Source organism: Squalius cephalus (genome assembly GCF_949319135.1).
Source record: "Squalius cephalus genome assembly, chromosome: 8".
In the NCBI taxonomy this organism is placed as follows: Eukaryota; Metazoa; Chordata; class Actinopteri; order Cypriniformes; family Leuciscidae; genus Squalius; species Squalius cephalus.
In genome coordinates, this window is record NC_137129.1 from 41,083,747 (window position 1) to 41,111,246 (window position 27,500).

Sequence of the window (27,500 nt, forward strand, 5' to 3'; positions counted from 1 at the left end):
ACACACACACACACACACACACACACACACACACACACACACACAAAAAACACACAAAATGTATTTAAATAAAATGTATTATTAATATAATTTCGTTTTTATAATTAATATAATATATGTGTTTCTTATAAAGTTAGAACCAAGATTTCCCTGTAATTTTTTATTTATTTAGACTAACAAATATGTGTAGTTATTTGTGTTATTATTTAAAAAAATTTGATAGTCCAATATACTGCAAATCATTCAACATTCTGCATGTTTTGGCAAATGTTCTAGGTTGTCCCACATACAGCAGACATGGTGCAAGTAACGTAGTGTGCTGCTTCAAACATAACCATACACACTGTGTGTGTGATCTACAGCTGCTAGGTCATTTTGCAAAGCATATCAACACATTTCTGTGGCTTGTGTAGGGCGTTTGTTTGTGGCCTGCATGCTTGGGAATGAGGTCTGTTTGCTTAGTGGGAGTTTTTTTCCCATCATTGCAGAATGTATGAAATCCACAGTCTGTGAAAAGCAAAATTCCTTCACAAAATTCCACACATTTACTAGCTTAAAAAAAACCCGGCATGGCTGCCGTTTACCCCCAAACCAGCTGAGCATTCTGGGATTCCCGAACCTCGGAATCTGCCGAGTCACACATTCCCAACCCAGCGACGGGCCACACATTCCCTCTGCCTTTATGATCCGTCTTTTCTGTCTCTGCATGTGGAATGCTCTAAAAGAGGGAATTTCAAATGGGCAGATTCACACACACACACACACACACACGAATGCCATGGTGTATAGCTGCATGATATATATTGAAATAAAATCGATATCGCAATGTGACTGTGCGATTATGAAATCATGCAGATTGCAATTTAATTGAATTAATATATGTGATAAATTGTTCTTTATTAAATACTTGATTTATTTTACAGTAGAACTCAGGAGATCTAAAATAAAATAAAAATCAGGGAAAAAAAATATATATTCAGGAGTAAAACTTTTTTTTTTTTTTTTTGATATTTTTAAATTAATTATATTTTGCACTTCCCAAAAAAATCCCACCACTATGGAAGCTTGCTTCCGCCACGGAATAAAATAATAAAGATGGTAATTACAAGAAAAGTCCAAATTGTGAGATATAAACTTGCAATTGCACCCCCCCCCCCCTTATTTTTTCAATTGCAAGTTATAAAGTGAGAGTTCTGAGATAAATGTCACATCACCTTTTTTTATTACATGGCAGAAACAAACTTCCCCAGTCATTCTAGAAGGATTCATTTTTTCCAACAAATACAGCTAATCAAGTAATCTGGCGATAAGGCGGATCAACCTCCACAGATCTTCTTATCCTCTGCAATTGTCGTTCGGACACAAAGTGCCTGATCTTTGCAGACACAAAGTCACAGAAGACTCTAAAGTTAGCATGTTGCATGACTGCACTCACACTGGCCTCAACCTAATCCTTTAATCCAGGGAATCCTCCATTCGTTTATATAATCACCAATGATATGCAGCGCAGAGTAAACGAGAGCATACTTAAACGACAATCAAGATAACCTTTCTACAGACAACTTAGATCATTATCAGAATATGAAAAAAATTAGCAGGGTTTTTTTTCTAGCACAAAAACATGGGAATCAAACTTAAACACTAAAAAAAAAAAAAAAAATTGTGATAAACAGCACATTGTAAAAAAAAGCTGCTGTCTTAAATGTAAGTACAATCAACTTGGATGTTGTCATTTCAACTTAAATTAATTGATAAATATTAACAAATACTGTAACAAATGTATTGCTCATTGCTAGTTAATACATAAACTCGTGTTAAATACTGGGACCGTATTGTAAAGTGTCGTAAAGTGACGTGCACGGATTATTGAGCGATGACTGAATCGGCTCTTTGAAGGAGCAGTTCATTGAAATCAAAGACACCATTACACAATAAATAATGGAGAGAAAAACACTGTTCAGAGTAAATGTATCCTCAGTTGCTGTCATGGTACGCTGGCAAGGTCTAGCAAGATGTGTAGCTAATAGCTAATGAAAAGAAGGTGTGAAACTGCCTACATTTATGCATTCAGCAGATGCAAAAGTGACTTGCACTGCAATTAAAGGTGCAGTATGTAATATTGATAGCTAGTGGTTGAAATGGGTACTGCAGTTCAAATTCACAATATTGAAAACAACAGCTCTTTTGGGGTGCAAACAGAGAGTTTTCAAGAGATAGATACCTACTGTTTTACAACATAATATTTATTTCGATCATGCATCATGCCTTTGGTGATCAACTTTAAAGCAGCAGCAGGTGTTCAGACTCTAAACCTGACGATAGATGCCTGTATGAGCAGATCTGGCAACAAACACCAACCAGACCATACCTGTCAACATTCGGGTACCAAAATACGAGAGGCCTGGGGGTGTTTCAGTTCAACCACATGCGGTTTCATGTCAAGAAACTGTTCCAGCGGGTGGAGTTTACTGGTACTGAATATTACACATCACCTGTGTATACTCCCATTAACTGGAACAGATTTTCACTGGAATGAAAATATTGTTATGTAATCAATCAGCATATTGTTGTGTAACTTTCACAATTTTTCACAGGAACTGAATATTACAAAGAACTATTGCGAAAGAATGATTTACAAAACAACGATTGCGAAAGCGTGCACTGATTATAAATTTGCTCACTGTTACCGTTGCACGTAGTTTTTTTTTTTTTTTTCCTGTATAGTTCTATTTTGTTAATAAATTTTGCATTCTATTTTGGCTTTCTCGTGTGTCCCTATTTTTGTTGTGTCCCTTTTGAGCCACGGGGCGAAGCGGGTATGGATTGAAAAACCAAAGCAACTGTACGGTTTACAAATGTGAGCACAGCTGAGACTTTTTCTCTGGTAGCCTGTAGCGGAGATAGCGTGGGTGCGGCCGCCCCAGGGCCCCGTACCAATTAGGGGCCCCTCAAACGCCGCCGATCTTGCATCACTGGACAGGAACAGGGCTCTCGCCAAGTGAGTAAGATGGGTTTCATACAAGATCTGGCAACTGGACAACCTTGGAATAATATATTGATGTGATTATTCATATAATGACGTTTGGGCCATACAAATAACGGGAGTTTCACGGGAGAAATAACAAAACGGGAGGGGGGCGGGAGATGGGTGTGAAATACGGGAGACTCCCGGGGAAAACGGGAGTGTTGACAGGTATGAACCAGACTCACAAACCATCAGAGCACTAGAGAACAGATCACACACACATCTGTGCCGTTTCTGGCATAAAAACATTTTCTTCCGCAGCAAATCATCATATTATACTGATTTCTGAAGGATCATGTGACGCTGAAGACTGGAGTAATGATGATGAAAATTCAGCTTTGATCACAGTTTAAATAGTATTTCACAATATTTCTGTTTTTACTGTATTTTTGATCAAATAAATGCAGCCTTGAGCAATGAGACTTATTTTAAAACACAAATAATATAAAAATAATCCCGTTCTAGATTATCCTGCTAAATATAAAAAATACAGCAAATTGTGGATTTAAAATGGGTTGTGATTATGAATACCATTTCATGTTAACTTTAACAGAGTTGGGTTCCTTCATGAAAAAAGGCAAAAATAAATGTTAGCAGTAATAGATTTAAGTCACACTTATGTAGATATAAGTGAACAATACCGCGGGGATCACTGTTGGGCTGCTCAGGATGAGCAGATAGGAGAGTTACTGCTGTTCAAAGCATTATGATTATGAAGAACACAAAACCTCTGCTCCTCCAGACCCACAGCTGCTTGCATGAGTGAAATACAGGCCTGGGGTGACGTTTACATAATCTATGAACTGGCAGACGAGCACATGTCACACACACACACACACACACACACACACACACACACACACTAACCCGACCCCTAAACCTACCCATCACACTAGTGTTGTCACGGTACCAAAATTTCAGTATTCAGTACCAATACCAGTGAAAATCCATGGTTCTCGGTACCAATTTCGGTACCAAAGGGCTAGAAATCAATAAATTCTTTGCTGATACTTCCTCGTCATCATGGAGAGCGCAGTTCACACCGTTTCAAAAATAGTCGATCTCCGAATGCGAATGAACTTACTCTGAATTTTAGTATTGTTTTTATATGAGGATCCTTTTTCAAATACAAGGTCAATATTGATTTTCAGTAACGACAAAACAACAAATTATCTGTGAATTTATATGGAACTAATCTTTAAAAGCTTTCCATCTTTACTCTCCTCATGTAACGTTGCATTCGGAGATGACAAGTTTCTGTTTACCACAAGCGCTCCGTGGCGTCTGTCGTTGCTATGCAACCATGAACATAGGCACGCCTGGAAAAACGAGCGTGCCGCGTCGCTTCTATTATGGAATACATTTGGAATAACGAATCTGCACGCGCAAAAAACGCGCTATGTGAACGGCCACTTATGGCAACGTGACATTAGCCTAATCCAAAATATTTCCATATGTGTCTCTTTCCTCCTTTCTTATCAACAAGTGGATTTACAGTCACCACATCAGCAGCACCGCCGGTCGCCATGTCTCAGCGCTTTAATAAAGAGGACGCGCAACTGCACGCGCTCAGTGCATGCATGTGCATCAAGGAACCGGGTTTGAATGGGTCCTCGGTACCACCGGTACTTAAGAAAACTTGGTACCGTGACGTTTACATTTTTCTAGTACCGTCTTGGTACCGAAGTACCGGGTCTTTTGACAACACTACATCACACACACACACTTACCCTACCCCTAAACCTGCCCATCACACACACACACACACACACACACACACACACACACACACACACACACACACACACACACACTAAAACGACCCCTAAACCTACCCATCACACACACATTAACCCGACCCCTAAACCTACCATCACACACACACACACACTAAAACGACCCCTAAACCTACCCATCACACACACACATTAACCCGACCCCTAAACCTACCATCACACACACACACACACTAAAACGACCCCTAAACCTACCCATCACACACACACACCCTACCCCTAAACCTGCCCATCACACACACACACACACACACACACACACACACACACACACACACACAATCCCTAAACCTGCCCATCACACACACACACACGACCCCTAAACCTGCCCATCTCACACATACTAAAACAACCCCTACACCTACCCATCACACACACACACACACTAACCCGACCTCTAAACCTGCCCATCACACACACACACACTAACCCTACCCCTAAACCTGCCCATCACACACACACACACACACACACACACACACTAACCCGACCTCTAAACCTACCCATCACACACACACACTAACCCTACCCCTAAACCTGCCCATCACACACACACACACACACACACACACACACACACACACACTAAAACGACCCCTAAACCTACCCATCACACACACACACACACACACACACTAAAACGACCCCTAAACCTACCCATCACACACACACCAACCCGACCCCTAAACCTACCATCTCACACACACACACACACACACTAAAACGACCCCTAAACCTACCCATCACACACACACACACACACACACACACACACACACACACACTCACCCGACCCCTAAACCTACCCATCACACACACACACTCACCAGACCCCTAAACCTACCCATCACACACACACACACACTCACCCGACCCCTAAACCTACCCATCACACAAAAATGTCAGCAGAAATGAATAAGTAAAACTTGCTACACACACACACACACACACACACACACACACATACACACACACACCTGCTGCAGAAGAGTAGAGCGAAACATCATAAACCAGCTAGAAATCAAGGCACAAATATCAGATGTGTGCATAAGGCCGTGTTCGATTTCTGATTTGGTTTCTTGTGATGTGAATGTTCTGGTCAGTAGTCTCACCGATCTGCAGCAGCACAGGTGTGACCAGCGCCGTCTCCATGGCATAGCAGAACTCTCGCCCGAACATGATGGCTCCGTGCATCACCCACTGGCGCAGTGGGATCCGGTCTATAGAAACCTCACTGACTGACCCCTCCTGACACTCCAAGGCCCGCCCTCCGGCCCCGCCCACTCCATTAGCCCCGCCTCCTCCTCCATGTTTCTCCACGGGCGGCTCCACGGCCTGCATCTGCACGGCGTCGGCCTCGGTGTTGTGCGGGGCCATCCTTGCTGTCGTCGGCATGCACTCGGAGCACGGGTCACGTGTGGCTCCACGCAAACAACACACAAATCTAGGAAGAATAAAGCCTTTCCGTCGAGGAGCTCAGCCGTGGACTGGACTCAGGGAGAGGTATATATCCTGAAACGTGGCGTTTGAATAAGGCCTCTTGCAGGAGCCCTGGGACGGGCCGAGTCGGGGGATTTGGGTCGGACAGGGGAGGATATGACTCTATCATGAGGTCACTCCCTCTGGTGTGTGTGTGTGTGTGTGTGTGTGTGTGTGTGTGAGTGAATGAGTGAGTGAGTGAGTGAGTGTATGTGTGTGTGTGTGTGTGTGTGTGTGTGTGTGTGTGTGTGTGTGTGTGCATGTACTGGTGTGTGTTTGTGTGTGTGTGTAGGTGTGTTTACTGTCTACTGGAAACAGTAAAAATCCATATCAATTGCCATTCAGTTAATACCAGTTTCATGATTTTTATAGAGGCGGTGCTGTAGAGGGTGGAGGGCAGGCCGAGGGGTGAAGGGCAGGAGAAACCAGATGGAGAGCACCGGAGAATCCCCATGGAGTGACCGATCAATCTGAAAGAGGGAAGGAGAGAGAGAGAGAGAGAGAGAGAGAGAGAGTTAGAGAGAGAGAGAGAGAGAGAGAGAGAGAGAGAGAGAGAGAGAGAGTTACTTAAATTCACAAAAAAGGTCTCACACAATATGCATGTACTTTTATGCCCATCAACGCATGAACTTTTTTGCCCATCAATGCATGAACTTTTATGCCCATCAATGCATGTACTTTTATGCCCATCAATGCATGTACTTTTATGCCCATCAATGCATGAACTTTTATGCCCATCAATGCATGGACTTTTATGCCCATCAATGCATGGACTTTTATGCCCATCAATGCATGGACTTTTATGCCCATCAATGCATGGACTTTTATGCCCATCAATGCATGGACTTTTATGCCCATCAATGCATGAACTTTTTTGCCCATCAATGCATGTACTTTTATGCCCATCAATGCATGTACTTTTATGCCCATCAATGCATGTACTTTTATGCCCATCAACGCATGAACTTTTATGCCCATCAATGCATGTACTTTTATGCCCATCAACGCATGAACTTTTATGCCCATCAACGCATGAACTTTTATGCCCATCAATGCATGTACTTTTATGCCCATCAACGCATGAACTTTTTTGCCCATCAATGCATGAACTTTTATGCCCATCAATTCATTAACTTTTTTGCCCATCAATTCATGAATTTTTATGCCCATCAATGCATGAACTTTTATGCCCATCAATGCATGTACTTTTATGCCAATAAATGCATGTACTTTTATGCCCATCAATGCATGAACTTTTATGCACTTTTATCCAAAGTAACTTACATTGCATTCAAGGTATTACATTTGATGAGTTCATGCATTCCCTTGGAATTGAACCCATGACCTTGGTGTTGCGAGCACCATGCTCTGCGGTGTTCACACATGCAAGACTCACTGACTCAATGCTAAGGTTGTTTCCATCATATTAAGCCCCGCCCCATATTACTTCCCGCTCAATATTGCTGTTTCACTCAAAAATGTTCAATAACTGCAGTGTTATGCATTGATGATGCACTTGCATGTTGTCCTGAAGCATTTCTCTAGAACATTCCTCATTGTTTGTTTTAATTTAACCTGAGGTTCTTAAATTCAACTCCAAACAAATAGCAGAATTAACATATTTGGCGGGATTATGCATGGAGCCTTCAGAGATTAGCGCTAAAAATGCAGCTGTAATTATGGCACGTTTCAGGACAGGACGGAAATTCCCGCTAAAAGTCCAAAGCATTAAAGTGTGCACAAACAATCAGCTCCGCAGTGGCCCTTCATAACCCTCTTAACATGACTGCGGTCTAGAGGGCTCTTTAAGACCCAACACAATGCGCTTCGCTCAAGGTTCAGACTGGAGCAACAGAGCCCACATTGTGTTTGTGTGGGTCGAGTCTCCTGATTACACCACGCTGCTATTTACGGCTCTGAGGATTCAGAAACCAGGCAAAGAGGAAGGGAAACAAGCATTTCCTGAATGCCACACCAAAAACAAACAGTGAGTAAAACCGTCAGTCAGTCCGGGCGTCGATAAGTGACGCTGTGCTCTTCCTCTGTATCAGAACAGGGTTCTCGATCTCAGGCTCCTGCAGGCTTGTTTATCATGTGAGACTCTGATAAGAGACAAATACTATCAGATTACAGCTCTGTTCAGCGTAGTAATGAAGTGAGGGGTATTTAAATATAATACATTTGGAACAGCTGACTAGGATTCCCATGTGGCACCTTGGGGTCACAGGGGCGAATGTCTGATCTGCCAGCTGATTGGTTATCTAATCCTTACTCCATCCTCAGCCGGAGTCAACGGGACACACAGGATCTGCTCCGAAACCTACTGAGCTGCTTATGAAGACACATTTAATGTGTCTGTCTAAGCAGTAAGAAGCATAATTACAGAAGTAACAAAGTAGATGTTTACTTTAGTTTACTAAAGTAAATTTAGGAAACTAAATGCAAAAAAATAAAAATATAGATCCAAGTTGGCAAACTAAGCAAGACAAATTGTTATTCATAAACATTTAGTTAATTATTATACAATATTTTGATATTAAATCTTGAAAATATTAAAAATATTTCAAATCTAATTTAAAATGTACAGACATTTACCTACTTTATTCAAGTAAAACATTAAATCCCTGAATGCATTACAACAACCGCAGTGGAAAACAAAGATCCATGCAAGTTGGCATACAAAGCAAGACAAATGTTTTATTATTAATATCATGTTAAGTATTATACAATATTATGATATTAAATTAATGTGCATAAAATATGAAATTTTATTTTAATATAAATGTTTATTAGAAATATTATCCAAATTATTACACAATATTATGATATTTATTTAATGTGTATAAAATATTAAAATATTGATATTTAATTTTCCATCCACCAAACAAATCAAGACAAATGTTAATTATAAATATTTAAATTATTACATAACATTATAGTATTACTTTAATGTGTATAAAATAAGGAATACATACACATATATATATATTTTTTTTTTTACTAATTTTGATCTAAAAGGAACAGATTATTTAGCCCAAATAAATTCTGTTTTTTACTTAACTCAAAGGCGGCATTGCATGTAATAAATCTAATTTAAAACAGACTTTTCTTACCCAGTATTTCTGTGTGTCATGTATTTTTATTCTTTTTAGAGATTCACATCATTATCTTTGTCAGGCTGGATTCAAGTAGGAGTTTTGCAGAGTTTCTTCTGTCAGTCGATGTGCAGAAACATCTGACAGCGTGACAGGAGCTGCATAATAAACACTTCAGAGTCTGTTCGTTCAAAAATAAAATAAATAAATAAATATATTTATATATATGACAGTTTTGTAAAATGTCTAACAGGCTGAGACGGGCTCCCAGCCGAGACTCTCTGCCGTCCATCATTCCTCAGCCATCATTTCAAACAGTGTTGAGTTTCCCCAAACTGGCACTGAGAGCTTCACGCCATTAGCAATAAGCCAATAAACGCACGTATTACAGAACCAGCCACACTCAAAGCGATCTTGAAAGGGTGTCGAGCTGCTCTCCTCAGTGGCTTTTGGCAAACGCACCATCTGCAGCGAACGGGGCCTGTCATGTGAGAAGGGAACAGGGGCCCGAACGGGTCGCGCTGGATTCGGTTCCACTGTCTGTGGAAAAACTTCTCAACGGCCTGTCAGAGGAAAGCTGCCATCCTGCAGAAAACTGACTCGGACTATACCCTTTCCGAGAGGCCGAGAGACCGTCTGAATGTGATGGGATCGATAAACAAAACTTTGAGCTGTCGGTGGGAAGGCGAGGGATTCATTCCCTCCTCACCTGTGCGGAGACTCTTACATAACAACATTGAAGTGTCTCAATTTCTCATAAACGTGCAAAACACAATTACGGACGAATGGACTGAGATGTGTGTCAACAAGTGGCTAAAAGACAGAGTTTGTCAGATATTAAACATCACACTGAACAGGAAAACTATTTTCCACTTTTTTGTCAAGTCTTGCTTGTTTAAAGGGGTGGTTGATTATGATTTGACTTTTCTAACTTTAGTTAGTGTGTAATGTTGCTGTTTGAGCATAATCAACATCTGCAAAGTTACAACGCTCAAAGTTCAAAGCAAAGGGAGATATTTGCTTTTAAAGAAATCACTTTTTAAGGACTACAACAGACGGCTGGTAGAGACTACACACCATTCCTCCCGGGTTAGTGACATCACCAACCCTAGAATTTACATAAACCCCGCCCCCTGAACACGATTTATAGATTATCATGACAGAATATGCTAATCAATGACTAGAAGATAACTACACATAAGCTACATAAATTCATCAACTAACCATTCAGAAATGTCCTGTTTCTTCTACATGTTGTCTCTTCTTCTTGAGTCTCTCCATCATTGTCATCATTGTCGGTTTGAACATAAAAGGCTAAAAGTTTTTGAAATTTTCAGTGCATGTGTGTGTGAGGTAAAAGGACACAAGCTGTTGTAGCTCCGCCCCCTGTGCCGGGAGCAGCAGCTCATTTGCATTTAAAGGAACAGACACAAAAACTGTGTGTTTTTGCTCAACCTCAAAAAGTGACAATTTAACATGCTATATAAAAATAACTGTGGACTATTTTGAGCTAAAACTCCACATACACACTCTAGGGACATCAGAGACTTATTTTACGTCTTGTGAAAAGGGCATTATACCAGCCCTGTCAGTGTCAGTGCATTGATTTTTTTCAGGACATCTTACACATGCATAATGTTAAACCATCAGTTATAAAGACAACCGCAAGAGATCAGAGAGGGAACGGTAACATCAATCACTCAAGTGACACACCACACACACACACACACACACACACACACACACACACACACACACACACAATCAGTCTCTCCACAATTATGAATCATCTCTCCATCAGATCTGCTGATGCTCAAAGTGTGTTTGATCAAATGGTGCAGAGGTCTGAATGAACCACAGTGCTATAAATCAAGATCACCTAGAGAGCGACCTCGATGGCCACTGTCCACACACACACACACACACACACACACACACACACACACACACACACACACACACACACACACACACACACACACACACACACACACACACACACACACACACACACACACACACACACACACACACACACACACACACACACACACACACACACACACACACACACACAATGAACCAGATAGGGAGCAAATATGGAGCAGAGCGCATGAGGATCAGGTGAACGAGCCAGCGACGACTAAACAAGTGGAGTGTGATAACAATCATCCTAAAAAATGATTGGCATGCTCTCAACTATATGTGCATTTTCAACGAGATGCATGCAATGCTATTTATTTCAGAAAGGTACTTTATGTTATTAATGCACCTGAGCACTACGAATACCAACGGTTAATACAGCTTGTGTTATCTATCCACTTTCCCGGGAGCAACGCCCTCATTGCACACTTAAATCAGGGACAGAGAGGTGTTGAGATGCCTCTTAAAGTTCAAGGTTACAAACTATTTTAGACACAGCCTAGGTTTAGCAGTTAGCATAACATACAGATCTGCAGCCAATTTTAACCTGTTTATTCCCAACACCTGGGATCACATGATCCTCCTGCATTCAGACATGACAAGCACACGCCACATTTCCTCACAGTCAGCAATTAACAATCGATCGGTCTGACTCATTAGCAGCGCATTAGCCAGACGCGCGACAGCGCTTCAGCATTATTGACATCTCAATGTTACGCAAGACAAAAAAGAGAGACATAAACAAAGAGAGAGAGAGAGAGAGAGAGAGAGAGAGAGAGAGAGAGAGAGAGAGAGAGAGAGAGAGAGAGAGAGAGAAAGAGAGAGAGAAAGATCTTAAAATGCCCACGAGGGACCGTCTGAACTGTGCTCTTCATGTTAAAGGGCTCACACACTTTTGCATTGTCACACATAGCCGACATTTGACTTCTAAGCAGTCAAAAAAATAAATAAATAAAAAAATTATTGGAAATGTATAGTTATTAGAGTTTTGGTGTCAGTACTACATTAAACTATATATATATAATGTTGAATATAATGTATAATAAAGCAATGGGGGGAATATTTGTGTGTCCTGATAATGCCAAATGTCTGATGTTACCAGTAAAAAGTGTCCTACGTTATTTTAGATATATCTAGTCAGTGAAAGAGTGCAAATATTCGTCTAAAATAATTCAGTATTTTCAGAGTCATGAATATTGTTATTCTGGTGTCTCTATTGTCCTGTGCTTTGGGTTACAGCACAAGTCCAAGCCTGTTCATTCACACACACAATGTAATGTCAAATGTAGCATTTTAATCAACAGTACATTTTTTGTTAAGCTTTTATCATCTGTCTTGGAGTATCGCAATAATATCGTATCATGATATGTATCGAATCGTGACATGAGGGGATCGTTACACCCCTCCATGATATGGTGTGTGTGGTGTCATACTTCAGCGGTGCAGAAATTACACACATCACCTTTCAGTGATGAACTTTAGAGTACAGTACGCAGATGCAGATTTGACAGCCTTTCCTAAGGTGGTTTACACAGAGAGCATGTCTTTCACACGTGAGGTGAGGGAAAACAAGGGCCTGAGAGAGTGTGAGAGAATGAGAGGTCAAGTAACGCTGTGGGATGAAATAACAGACACAGATAAGAACGCTGTTTGTTCAGTTCAGCGGCTGGGAGAAAAAGTCGCCCACAAAAACACAAGATTACAGGTGGCAATTTCCCGCAGAGATCTGATTTTCTAAGCAACAAACAGAGATTGTTTACTGTAACAAAACGAACAATATGAGCATGGGCGTGAGAATCGGGCTGATACTAGGAGTTTACTCCTGGAGAATGTTATTTAATAGCCATTAGCATCCCCATTTAGGGCTGCACAACATTGGGAAAAATGACATTGTGATCATTTGTTTTTCTGCAACATATATAAATGTGATTGGAAAAATACAGGAATTTTCAGTAAATTATTTTAATTGCTATATTTGGAAGGAATTAATCAATCAATCTAGAGATATTTTGTTGGGGCAATGCATCTGCACATAACATTAAAAAACATAAACATCATAATTACTTTTAATTCTGAAGACTTTTTTTGTGCGAACCATTCTCACCCCAAAATCTGGGTTCACATTTTTTACAAGAACCAACTCAAACCTCTTTTAGTATCCATAATGTCAGCATAATAATGATAATACTACTAATAAAATTAAATAAATAAAAAAACACACCATTTTAACCAATTTAATATAACTATAATATTAATAATAATATTAATAATAGATAAAAATATTAAACAAAAGAAATATATTGTCACAAAAAAGAAGTTAAAATTACAATGCAACTATTTACAACTTAATTTTTAAATGTCAAACCATCTAACTTTTATTTTGACAGTTCGCCCGTGAACAAAAAAATATGTGCTGTGTTCATTTATCTTTATCTTGAGCAGCACACGTGTAAATAAACACAGTGCCGCGCTTCACTCTGAAACCCACAGCACATAGACTTACTGTATCGCATTTGGTAATCGCACTAACCCATCTTGCAATATAAATTTTACTTTGATATATCATCCAGCCCGATTCCCATTCAGTGTGAAACGTCACAACGCTACTGAAACGTCATCCGACCAATCAAATCTGAGAACCGTAATTAACAGTTTTATAATATTTTTTTAAATAAATTCTTTTGCATTGTCACTTACAGTATTCAGATAAAACTATTGCATAACACAGGTAACAGTATTAAAGCAATTACTAAAAAGAAAATGCTGTTATTGGCATCTGTCACGAACCCGATGCAACACTGTACAGCTGACCCAAATTACACTGGCTAAGTTTCATAGGTCAAGCTGACTGCAGTCGAGGTATCGGGTTTATATTTGTACGTGTGTAAAACCTCCTCCCCCATCCGGCCTACATCCATCCGCTGATCCCGGGGGAACCAGATCCACGTCACTGCAGAGAAATTGGGGACTATTTGGGTCAGTTTATCAAAGGTTCACGAGGCACACACGGAGATCAGGTCAGGGCGATTAACGGTGGGATTCAGGTGGCGCTCGGATTACACCTTCATCTAGCAATAACCGATCCAAATCACAACATCCCAATGTGAAATATTTCAACTGCATCTCCATGCCAGGTTTCCACCTGTGAGAACGCATTTCACAACTAAGGTCAGACATAACAAAAACATACAGTGTGTATTGCTGAAGTAAATACTGGAGAGCTGAAGTATTTGACCATTTGGCCTCACGAGTAGCATGTGTGTGTAAATCACCAGAGCGCAAGGACATTGTGTTCAGACACTGAAAACAAACTGGCTTTTGGACACTAGCTTTTACTTTGGCTGTTTAGTGGTGTTTGTGGCTCATTCTTGGGGTGTGAATGTGATCAAACCCATAACACTTATTATTAAACTTCAACGTCCAGCATTTGATTCCTCCTCGACAAGACACGTGATTAGAGAGGCATGCTGTCACTTTAAGTAATTAAACTCAAGACAGAAAGAAACCACTCAGAACACCAATAGCATAGCAGTGATAGAAAAATAGTTTATTTTTGAGATCAGTGGTAACACTTTACAATAAGGTTCATTAGTTAACATTAGTTAATGTATTAACGAACATGAACTAACCATGAGAAACACATTTGTTACTGTATGTGTTAATGTTATCACTGTAAAAAAAAACGGTAATATTCCGGCAGCTTGGGGTGCCAGAAAAAAAAAACCCGTAAAATTACAGAAATTTACATGACATTTACATGTTTTTCATGTAGTTTTACACAGGAAATGTACATTTGCAGTCTATTTCTGTAATTTGACTTTTTTTTTTTTACCACATTTCAAAAATACATGAAAAATCTGTAAAATAAAACAGTAAAATTCCGTAAAACTACAGTTTTTTTTTTTACAGTGTAGATAATAAAAAAAAAGTTGGTCATTGTTTGTTTATGATACTTCACAGTGCATTAACTAATGTTGACAAGATTTTAATAAAGTATTACCGGTAGTAAATGTTGAAATTAACATTAACAAAGATTAAGTAATGCTGTTATTAGTTCATGCTAACTAAATGTAGTTAAGTAATGTTAACTAATGAACAGTATTGTAAAGTGTTTCCAGATCATCACATCTAGCAATTCTCCAGCTAAAAATATGAGCATCTTTCCAGCCATTCTGCGCCTGATCTCATCCATCTCTACACGCCTCCATGACTTCACTAAGAGTGAGAACCAATCGACTTCTGATGCAGAAAAACACAGTTTTCGTCAATGAAAGTGTGTCTGCAGTAGTGCATGAGCTCCTCAGGGATGTAAACAAACACTGCAGGTGTGTGTGTGTGTGTGTGTGTGTGTGTGATGCAGTGCTGCAGTGCAGGAGGAGGAGCCTAATGTGTGACATCATCAACACATCAAATCTTCCCTCTCTGCCTGACCAACAGCCGCTGCGCAAACACACACACACACACACACTTATCTCGAGCGTCAGCAGGTTGTGTGTCCAGGTCAGCTTCTATAACCAGCTCTTCTTGTGACTCATCTTGCTGACTGACACACACACACACACAGAGAATGGATTTAAAGGGCCAGTGCTGCATCAGCGTGATCCCGCACGTGCAGTAACATTCCTGCGTCAAACCGTCAAAAGAGTTAAGATCACTCTAATCCAAAACATACGACAACCAAACAATGGCTGTGTAATTAGCAGGGATGATGACGGAGATGTTAAGCATGCACTTTAATTAACTGTCTGGAAACCTCCGACAGGCAAAGAGAAACAATGACAGCAACAACAGGCTCTAGCACAGAATTAAAGCAGCCATTTAGATTAAACATGAGCTCATTAAACATACATAGTTCTGTCATGTAACTCTAGATGGCGCCGTCTGATCGCTCCTTAACTCAGGGGCTGTTCACACGACACCGTTTTCATCTAAAAACGTAAAACTTTTTATGCGTTTTGGCTGTTCGTTTACACGACAACAGCATTTTGGGTGCCTGAAAACGCAATTTTTAAAAAAATCGTGACTCTCTGAAGACGATGACGTCATGCACATGCGTATTACGTGTTCAGTCTATAGTGTTTCATCGCCATCTACTGGCCTGGCAGCAGAATACAGCGTTTTCAGTCGTTTTAGCCGATCCGTGTGAATGGGAATCATTTTGATTGTCGTCTGTACACGGAAAACTCAAAGGAAAAACCCTCAATCTGCATGCAATCACATCATTCTCTATAGGGCACAACTGATTGGTTCCTGCTGCATCAGTAGCCAATGAGATCGCAGCTCAAACTTCAAATACTTGTTCAGCATTTGCTTTAACAGTGCAGCACTTTCAGAAACCCTCCCCCTTCCCCAGCTCCACCTGTATACTGTAGATCTGCTACGGGTAATTCATGTACACTATATTGTACAGCAGCAGCCGCTTGTCTTTCTCGCTCACAGCAGTGTGTGTGTGTGTGTGTGTGTGTGTGTGTGTGTGTTGGCACAGGCAAGTCTCTGTTCTTGCTCAGCAGCAACAGTGTACCAGATCTATCCCACCAAGACCAAATACATTAACACGGTCATATCATGAAATATATATCCTTCAATGTGGTTAGAAAAATAAACAACTAGTCTATCCTTTGAATTAGGGTGATTTTTTTTTTTGGGATCCTATATTGGCAGATATTTGTTCTTGTTTTAGGCATAAACTTTTTGATGCGTTGTTAATTTTGATGCATTTTTCTTTAAAGCCAGACTTAATAGCTTAAGTTTTGCTTCTCAAATAAATGCATCTTGATTTAAGAATGTTTATATGCTTATACTGGAAAACAAGACAAAAATACAGAGCAAGAAACGTGCAACCCAAACAGAGGAGAAAAGTAGTACCTAAGGGAACACAGGCTGTTTTCAGTCATGACCGTCAGACACTCCTCCTCCTCATCATCATCATCATCGGCTGCCAGTAGAGACGGAGGCTAAAGTGTGTAACGCAAGCCGGTGTCCTGCCAAACGGGCAGACGCCCAAAAAGCTCCCAAACAGAGGAAGGCACTGGAGGAGTCAGTGTCGAGCCCTTGGTTTTCCTGGTAAGATGTGATGCGGCTTTACGGCACTAAATTAAGAGCATCGCCCCTGAACTCTGCGGATGTTCCCACATCAGATCCGATCTATTAGTGGACCGACATCTACGTAAAAAGCTCTTGTGGAAAACAAACAACTCTCACACAAAGCTCAGACGAGTACACAACATTTCAAGGCATCAACATGGGCTTTATTTATCTTGTTCCCTCCCATCTCTGACACGTGGAAATTCCTGATCGATTAAGTGTGAGGGTGCGGTGAACTGCAATGCAACTGGGAGGTGACAGGGACATTGTGGTTAGTTTACGATGAAGTCGGATCACAAGGGGCGGCAGGTGTTTGGGACAGGCTGGGTGTCGATGTTGGGTGAGGTGTTGGGTTGCACTGGTCTGCACGGGGCCTGAATGCATGAAGAGGTCTGTCTCTGTCTGGCTGAGGCGGCATTAACAAACATTAGCGTCTTCTCTTACTCCAGTCCAGGATGAAACGGGAATTAACTGTGCTGATTAATTTCATGGCTCAGCATAAATTATGGTGACAGACCTTACAGAGAATTAGTAAAACGTGTTGCATAGCAACAGAGATAAACCCGGGCTGAAGGGATCCGGATGCTATTACTGGATGGCAAGACAAAATGCACAAAAACATACATTTTTGCAATATAATCAAAAACAAAAAGAACCACAAACTAGGGCTTTTCGGTTTAAAAAGAAATAGATTTGCTGTGCTTGTTTACACAATTTGGCCAAAAATGTGATTATATGAATATGGCTATAAAATAATAAAAATAAAAATAATAATAGTAATAGTTATTATTATTATTATTAATATAATTACTAAATAAAAATAAAAACAAAATAAGAAATATTACTATTGCAATATTTCACATTCTTATTTTAAATAATAAGAATAATAACAATTTAATAATATCAATAATGATTATAATTACTACTTCTACTACTAATATTTTTAAATTAATTCTTATTATTACTTTTATTGTAATAAAAAAAAAAATGGTATAATATACTAAAAATACATACATTTTATTTTACATTATAATTTTAGAATTACAATATTACTAATATTTATGGCTGCCTGAATTTCGTCATTTTCAAATGTTAAAACAACTGAACTTTTATTTTGTCTGAAAACTACAGGAAGTCCTTTAGAGGCACACTATGCAAGATTTGTACCTTAAAGGTACAATATGTAACTATTTTGCTTTAAAAATAGCAAAAATCACTATATCTATGTTCTATATTTTTTTTAGTTGTGTACTTACATTATCCCGAATGTTTCCAACAACTTTCAAATCAGGAGAAATTTGTAATTAAATTTTTAGACACGTCCCGTTTCTTTATTTCCGTTTTGTCGCAGTCAATGGCGTCATATCCGCGTTGTCCCTGGGTTCCGCTCGTACTGCCATAGCAACCAGAGCCCTCTGATAGTAACCAAGGCGATAGACGTGGACAACTGTGTAGTTCGCATTGTCTATTTGCACACTGTTGTTGTTTCGTTCAAACATTATGGACCATGGCAAGCAGACTTTTGATAAAAAAGGAGAACTAAAACGAGAATCAATATCAGCGCGGTGTTTTGGAGATGCCGAGAGCTCCCATAGACAGTATATAAACGAGAGCTCCACGTCCGAGACTTCGACCGCTCCTACATGTACTTTATTAAACAGGTGAGCACATTTACATAAAACTAATCAATGTCATATAGTTCAACAATGATAAAATGTTAGAATATGATCTGTATGTTATTCTAATGTTGATCTAGCTCACTGCTAGTCTCATACAGACAAACTAACACATACATTTCAACACATTTAAATGCAGTTTAGTGTGATAGTGTAATGTTAGACCAAGTGAAACAGCGCTGCGTTACCTCACAAGTTTAATTTGTCTAATAAACTGACCTGTGAGTAGTAATTCTGCGTGTAGTTCGGTAGAATGAAATGTCCATATTCCTTTTATATCCGCGGGAGCTCGCGTCGCGTGTGGAGCTGATAGCTGTCTCTTAGCAATCCCGAACTGCTTCATATCTCAGTCATGATAAAAGTATCGATGTATTCAGTCAACCATAAACATTATTAGATCGGTCGGCTTGACGTTGACGACAAGATCCATAATTCTTAGCAAATGTTGCGTCATCAAACTACGCCTTTGTTATTGTAAAGAGGTTAGCGACCCCTAGCGTAGAATTACATACTGTACGTTTAATATAACAGCTTCGAAATCATTTCGATGGTAAACGAACTCGTAGACGCCGCTGGCAAAACCAGCAATGCAAGTTTGAGAGGTGGAGGACGCCAACTCTCGCGAGAATCACGACTTGCTTTACGGCACGACGTCACATACATCAACAACATATGAAGCCGCCTCTGTGGAAGACACAAGCACGCATTTCAGACGTGAATCATGGCAGAGTCAACGAAGAAAACGAAGAACGCGCGGTCGGAAGAGTGCAGAGACGGCTCTGCGTGAGTGGTGTTTTTACGACAGTAACGTTAAATACAAGTACTCCACAGCGACTCTAGGGGGCGCTGTTTGAGAAAAACGAAAAACTGCATTGGGTGCCTTTAAAGCTTCTCTTCTGCTGAGAAACGCTTCTCATAACATGTTTGTGAAGATGGTTGATAGTTGACGCATGATGCATTTTGAAATACATGTTAATGTGACTGAAACTAGAGCAGCATTTCCTGCGAACCGAGTCGTTCTGAGACGCTCAAAACACCAGATCATGAGCAGCTTGCATGTAAATGAACACAGTGCTGCACTTCACTCTGAAACACACAGTGCATAAACGTATTGAATTAAATCACAGCCTTTGTCATTTGATAACCGCACTAAGCCATATTGCAATTTCCCATTTACTTCGAAGAACTGTGCAGCACTACGACAAACTGCAACCAAAGAGAAACAAATGCAACTGTCACAACTTTTGCTGACAGCGACTGAAAAATATGCATTATGGGTAAGTTTCTGTTTTGGGACAATATACTCTCTACTTTTAAGAAAGAGTATGCAGCATGCAAATGATAGACATTACAAACAACAATATGCAACATTGACCCATGACCTAAATAAACTGCATGTTTATTTCAATGACATCTACTTAGTTGCACACTGTATTCTGATATTGCATGCATATTGGGCATACGGTGCACAACATACACACTGTAAACTGAAGAAATAGTATGGTAAGCATGCATTTCCGAACACAGTTAAAGTAGGAGGATGTTTTGTTCCATTTGACAACATCGTCCTTGATCCAAACCTCCATCGTTCACACTGCAGAAGAAACAACACTTGTTCAAACACAACAACAGCACAACTCTAAACTCCCAAACTAAGATCTGCAAAAACACCACACACGGCTCCTCCCACAGCACAACAACCTGGGTGGAAAATTCCAGGCTGAGAAAGTGAGGCCTTTGCCACAGACAGACGACCTCATGATACACGAGAAGAACACAAATATATACTGCAAGTTTAAAGTCAAAAACTAGTCCGAGTGTAAACACAAATGTATGCTTCACAAATGCATTAGGAAACACACGACAGTTCTGTTCCAAAAGCTGCCTTTCTGTCCACAACAAACACATGCAATCTGATCCATGCATCCTGAAACTGAGCCTCATCCGTGAGTGATCTGGAGGCGGCAGGTTGCACTCGATCGGGACCGGCCGAGGGATCATTATAGGAGCATGTTTCGCCAAACTACTTTAGTGTATTTGCGCGTTTATATCTCACAATTCTGATTTTAGAACTCGCAACTGAGAGTTTATATCTTATAAGTCTGACAAAAACAAAAAAAGAAAAAGTTGCAATTACCTTTTTTATTTCCTGGTGGAAACAAGGTTAAATTTCAAGATACTAATTTTTGTTAATATTTTGAACTAGATTTTATTTTCATATATTTGGTTTTCACTTTAATTTCAGTCAGAGTTTGTCATTTTTTTATAAGTATTTTTTTTTATAATATTATTATATTTTTATTTATTACATTATTCAGTTTTACTTATTTTAGCACTTCAATCTATACAAAAATGAGAAATGTTGTTTTTTTGCAAACAGCTTAAATACAATTATTTTTAAGGATTTCTTTATATTTTATTTTAAGTTAATGTTTATTTTGTTTAAATAATTTTTTATGGTTTTACTTTTAGTTTACGCACTTAATCCTTTGCATCAATATTTTTCGGTATTCAAAGAAATACATTTTTAGAATGTAAATTTCTTGTCCATCATCATGCATTCATTTTTTCCCATTTTTTCCCTTTTAAACAGTATAATGCATGTCTAAAACTTCCCTAAAATGCTGTCTAGGTAGTCAGCTCACTAGGTTTTGTAACACAGTTCTTGTTGTATATTAGTCAACAGTCTAGAATCTGACCCTTCTTGAATATTTAGAGTTCACAAAAAGGTCTTTGTTTGTACACATTTTTAGATGTATTTTTTTTTTTTTTTTGCTGTAGTTATAAGAGCTGTTAGTTAACTATTCATCTCTAGCCATGCAGGCGCGCACACACACACACACACACACACACACACACACAGACAGACAGACACAGACACACACACACACACAGACACACACACACACACACACACACACACACACACACACAGACACACACACACACACACACAGACACACACACACACACACACACACACACACACACAGACACACATAGAGACACACACATACAGACACACACACACAGACAGACAGACACACAGACAGACACACAGATAGAGACACACACACACACACACACACACAGACACACAGACAGACACACAGACAGACACACAGACAGACACACACACACACACACACACACACACACACACACACATAGAGACACACACACACACAGACACACACACACACACACACAGACACACATAGACACACACACACAGACAGACAGACACACACATAGAGACACACACACGCACGCACGCACGCACACACACACACTATTCTTTCAGCTGCTTTAATTATTAATCAATCTGACTTGAATTATTTATGTTAATTCAAATGTTCAGTTTGGAAGGTCTGACTCCCAAAATGAACTCTTCACATAATTTTTTAACCAGGTTTGTCTATCAGCAGGTCACGTGAGTGCATCGGCCCTCAGGGAGCGCTGGCACACGCTGAGCATTACGCAAGAATACATCTGAAAGATCATCACCAGTTATAATAACCTGCATTTATGAGATCTGTTCTGGTTAACAAAACTCTTACTCGCAGAGCTTTCTAATGCAGATTATGTAATATAAAGTCTTAATAAACTGGATGACAAGACGCAGACAAACATCACATTAATTAGGTCATTAAAATGCATTAATATTCCTCTTAAATATTACATTACAGTAAAACTGGTTTAACAGTGAGAGGTGTGTAAAACAAATGCTAGTTTTGTCATCTGATCATCTTCTGAGCATCAGACAGAATGCTATAGAATAATGTCATAAATTAAACTCTTTATAACTAAGGCTCTATTGGTTAACATTAGTGTTAACATGTACGAGCAATGAGAAAATCTTCTAAACACTTTTATTAATCTTTGTCCATGTTATTTTCAACACTTACTAATACATTATTACAATCAAAAGTTGAATGAACAATGAACAGTTGTATTTTTAAACTAATGTTCACAAAGGTGAATAAACACTGTGACTGCATTTTCTAATGTTAACTAGTGTGTGTGTGAAGTAGTGTGAGCTGGATGTCAGAGGTTTCACACAGGAATATGGAGAGTGCAGATGGCAGGATTCGAGAGAACAGAGTCTCTCATGATGATCCATTATACGCTCAGATCTGACGCTGCAACGTCACTGAAGGAGAACGTCTTACAGGCTTACAGAGATTAGCAGAGTCATTCATATTTCATATTTTAATCGTCTTTAAACGAGCTTCAAATGTGCAAAAGATCAACCTTTGTGAGGATGTTCAATCAAACCAGCCCATTTTCGGGTGAACTATCCCTTTAAGATTGCGGAAGAATCAAGAGAAATGTGTGAAACATAAGTGAACTTAATAGAGACATTACAATACTAATAGATTTTTTTTTTTATCCCATTTTTGGGAATAATATGTCTTGTTTATGCTTAGAGTATTGTCACATTACTTGTGTTATTAATAAAAACGAAACAAAACATTATTCTCGTCAATTGAAATACAGTTGAAATAAAATATAAATATTATATAAAAACTTAAATGAAAATTTGAAGTCAAAATAAAATAAGCACATAACCAAATTACTACAACTTTTCAAATGAAAATATATATAAAATTCAAAGCCAAATTTTAAAAAAAAAAGAAAAAGATAACGCACGCACGCACGCACGCACACACAAGCATAGCAGTTCACTGGGTTTCACAGAAAGCCATTTATTTTATGGCACAGAAAAACCAAAACCAAATGACCAGTGAAGGCATCAAGTGTTTTTTCTTAGCACTGAATTGCCCCAGGTTGTAAATAAGCAACAACCTTAACAAAAATACAAAACTGATATTAATTGTGGAGACGATATACGACACCCCAAACAGAGATCTGATATGAGAGCGGCAGTGACCCGAGCTTCGGCCGGTATCTGGACAGATGGACAGACACAGTGCAAACGCAGAGAGGATCAGTCCGGCTCTCCAGTTAATGTTGTTCTTGAGCCGAAGCCAACTCTCTCAGAGCGGCGAGCTGATGAACTCACCTGGAGACTCCACCACACAAACTCAACAGAAAGAGCTAAAACGCCTCACAATAGAGGCGTGTCCACGAACACACAACAGCTTAGCAACCTCAGAGCCTTCTTACAACATTAGAAAAAACACCTAATCTCATAACAAAGCGTGAATAACAGACAAGACGTTTCCATTTATCAACTCACGAAACCGGATATCCAAGTTGAAAGGCAACAAGTTTTGACAATTACAACATCTTTGCAAATAAAACAATGAGCTCTGCAAACAAAGCAGGTCATGAACTGAATAATGTGGGAGAGTCCAGCGCTCAGAACGTCCCGTAACATCAGAAACATGTGAAGAATTATAATAACATTAATGAAGCCCTTCTAAACGCCCTCTGTGAGTCTGAGCTCTCCTCTGGCGTGATGTGCGAGTCTTTATCTGACGTTTAAGCTGATGAACTCGGACGGGGGGGGTGAAGGACGAAGGAAGGTGTTTCGCACAATCATTCCTGCGGTCTCTGGGGAATCAATCGCTAGCTCAACTTGTGATTGTGCGACATCTGTGTCCTTCTTCTCTATTAACACCTTATTAGTGATGTAGTACTCGAGTCCGGTCTCGAGACCGATTTCTGCTTTCTCGGACTCGACTCGGACTTGTTCTTACAAAGACTCGGTCTTGACTCGGACTCGACCCTTCAAAGACTCGGTCTTGACTCGGACTCGGCATAGGCGGTCTCGTCCCATCACTAGTCCACTAGAATACATACCACTAGAAAATTTTAACTGACTGTTCGCAAAGACCCGCCCCCCTTAGTTACTGTCGCTATGTCCGACAAGCTACACCGTTCTCACGCCACACCATGTTCTCACGCAGTGAAAAATACATCGCGGAGCAGAGAGGAGACTGACAACACGCTGACAGACAGGATAGACCAGGTTACTTTTCGGTTACTTTTGATATTAAACATATTAAACAAAGTCTCGCCTTTCAAATTTGGTCATTTTTTAAAAGAAATTTAAACAATAAATACCGTTTTGTGGCTCTTAAATGTGTAGTGACAGATCGCTGTAGAGCATCAGTTAAAGCTGCTCGTGAACTGATCATCTCTTCCTTCTAGTTAATTTATAGCCTCAAATAAACATGAACAAACATAAGAAGCAATGTTGTTTTAACCACGGAAAGGCGTCAGTACACTCCATGTTTCAAGTTCAAATCCTCCCTAACCAACGGACTCGGTCTCGACTCGGACTCGACCCTTCAAAGACTCGGTCTCGACTCGGACTCGGCATAGGCGGTCTCGTCCCCATCACTACACCTTATGACACACACACACGTCGAAAAATAGAACGGGACTTTAAAAACAGAAGGACATAATAGAGCAAGGCCTAAAAAAAGAATAAAATAAAGCAGATTTATTTCTTTATTAAAATAAAGAAGATATTTATAATATCATCTCATAATTTGGCAGCAGGAATGTTTATTAGGCTACTGTCACTTTAAGACCTGATGCACGGATCCATTATACTGTTACACATGTGTTTTCTTTCTCAACAGTTAACGTTCACGTAAAACTGACTGACTGTGTTTATGTGAACACTCGCCAAGACCGGCATTTTGACATTATTTTGTGTGTATTTGACTGTTAAAGCGCAATAAGCAGTGAAAAATAACTCAATTTAGCACTGAAAGGCAGCTTTATGTGAGTGTTTGAGCACAAAATCTGCGGGAATGAGTCAAATTAAGCGCATTAAGCTCAATCCCACGCTGAAATTCAAGCCTGTAACACCAACAATATTCATCTGGAGCAAATGAAGTGAGTGAGAGAGAGAGAGAGAGAGAGAGAGAGAGAGAGAGAGAGAGAGAGAGAGAGAGAGAGAGAGAGAGAGAGAGAGACTGGTATTGTGCATCTATTCTGTGGAAAATGAATATGGGAAGCGTTTAGATATTTCAGTATCGATATGCATAAAAAAAATGAAAAAAAAAAGATATTTTTGACAACACTACATTGCACTATTATTTCAGATGCATTTTTAAAAGACTACAAGTGAAAAATATGTATAATTCAACCCACCAAAGTGGCTAGAAGGAGTGACTGCGTTACACGCCACTGCTTAAACCCAGTTAATGTCCAGTGTTGAGGTCATGCCCTGATAATAACCATTAGTTATTAAATAAATCATCATAAACAATTCATTCTAATCAAAATTTTAAAAAAAGCTGTGGAGACAACAGGCATGTGTTACTTTATCACACTTTAAATCACGCCAGAGCTTGTGAGGATGAAAGCGCAGAGCTTTGAGTGTCGGTCCTGGACTGAAAAGTCCTCAGTGTTGAGAGGCTTTTACTAAATAAAGATCTTACGCAACAGTCACCGAAGTACAGCGCCACTGTCCTTGTGTCGAGAGAAGAAGAACACACTGCATTCATTTGCTCCACTGAATCCATTAGTACGTCAAACAGCCTAGAGAAATACAATTCTCACGAAGGCACATTCAAAATAATGCCGCATTATAAAAAAGATACTCGGTTCTGATTGGTCAACATTCTAGCTGTGCTAAAACACACAAAGCATTATTCATAAAATAGGGTTTTTTTAATAGAAAGTTGTGTCTGCACTGTAACACGACCTCCCGTGCCTCAATGCCTAAATCTGATATGTGCAAATTCATTTGCTGTTACAATGCTTTCTTGTATCCCAAATGTAACAAAATATAAGCAAAAAGATTCCACTAAAAACTAACACTGTGAAAGTGTCACAATGTTTCCCTGTCCTCAACCAAACGACATCACCGGTTACACACTTAAGCTAAGTGAACCATCTGTGACATAATGAATATGAGCTTCCACTTGTGCCAGAGAGAGAGAGAGAGAGAGAGAGAGAGAGAGAGAGAGAGAGAGAGAGAGAGAGAGAGAGAGAGAGAGAGAGAGAGAGAGAGAGAGAGAGAGAGAGAGAGAGAGAGAGAGAGAGAGAGAGAGAGAGAGAGAGAGAGAGAGAGAGAGAGAGAGAGAGAGAGAGTCAGCTGCTGTGTACAAGGCATTTGTCCATGTCTACAGTCATCACCTTCTTCTTAAGATTAATTATATGCTGTGCATGACAGGAAAGACAACACTAATAAAACAAAGACAATAACAGTAGACAGACAAATGTAATGTATTCACAAACTGAACACCATACACTCTTAAAAATAAAGGTTCTTCATTAGCATTGATGGAAAGAACATTTAACATCCATTCAATTCCACCAAAGGTTCTTTATAGTGGAAAAGGTTCTTAAAGTCCCCCTGTGGTGAAAATCCAGCTTTTAATGTTGTTTATGTGTCTATGTGGTGTTTTTAATATGCTTTAAGACAAACCATGTGTAAATTCATAAGTCGACACCATTACTGAGTATTTTCTGCAATGAACCAAAGACAGTCTCA

At 39.6% G+C, this 27,500-nt stretch overlaps 1 protein-coding gene across 4 annotated transcripts in view; it reads right to left on the reverse strand.

The window, feature by feature from the left end:
• slc45a4a (solute carrier family 45 member 4a) overlaps positions 1–27,500 on the reverse strand; it is a 59,028-nt gene that overhangs the window by 28,527 nt on the left and 3,001 nt on the right. For 2 of the 4 annotated variants that reach the window (XM_079879775.1, XM_079879772.1), the window contains exon 3: positions 5,934–6,770. In XM_079879775.1, the coding sequence (XP_079735901.1) occupies positions 5,934–6,216 (283 nt within the window). In that variant the 5' untranslated portion in view covers positions 6,217–6,770. Of the gene's footprint in view, positions 1–5,933; positions 6,771–9,413; positions 9,587–17,183; positions 17,526–27,500 lie in introns of those variants that run through there. The other 2 variants (XM_079879773.1, XM_079879774.1) reach the window with 2 other exon arrangements.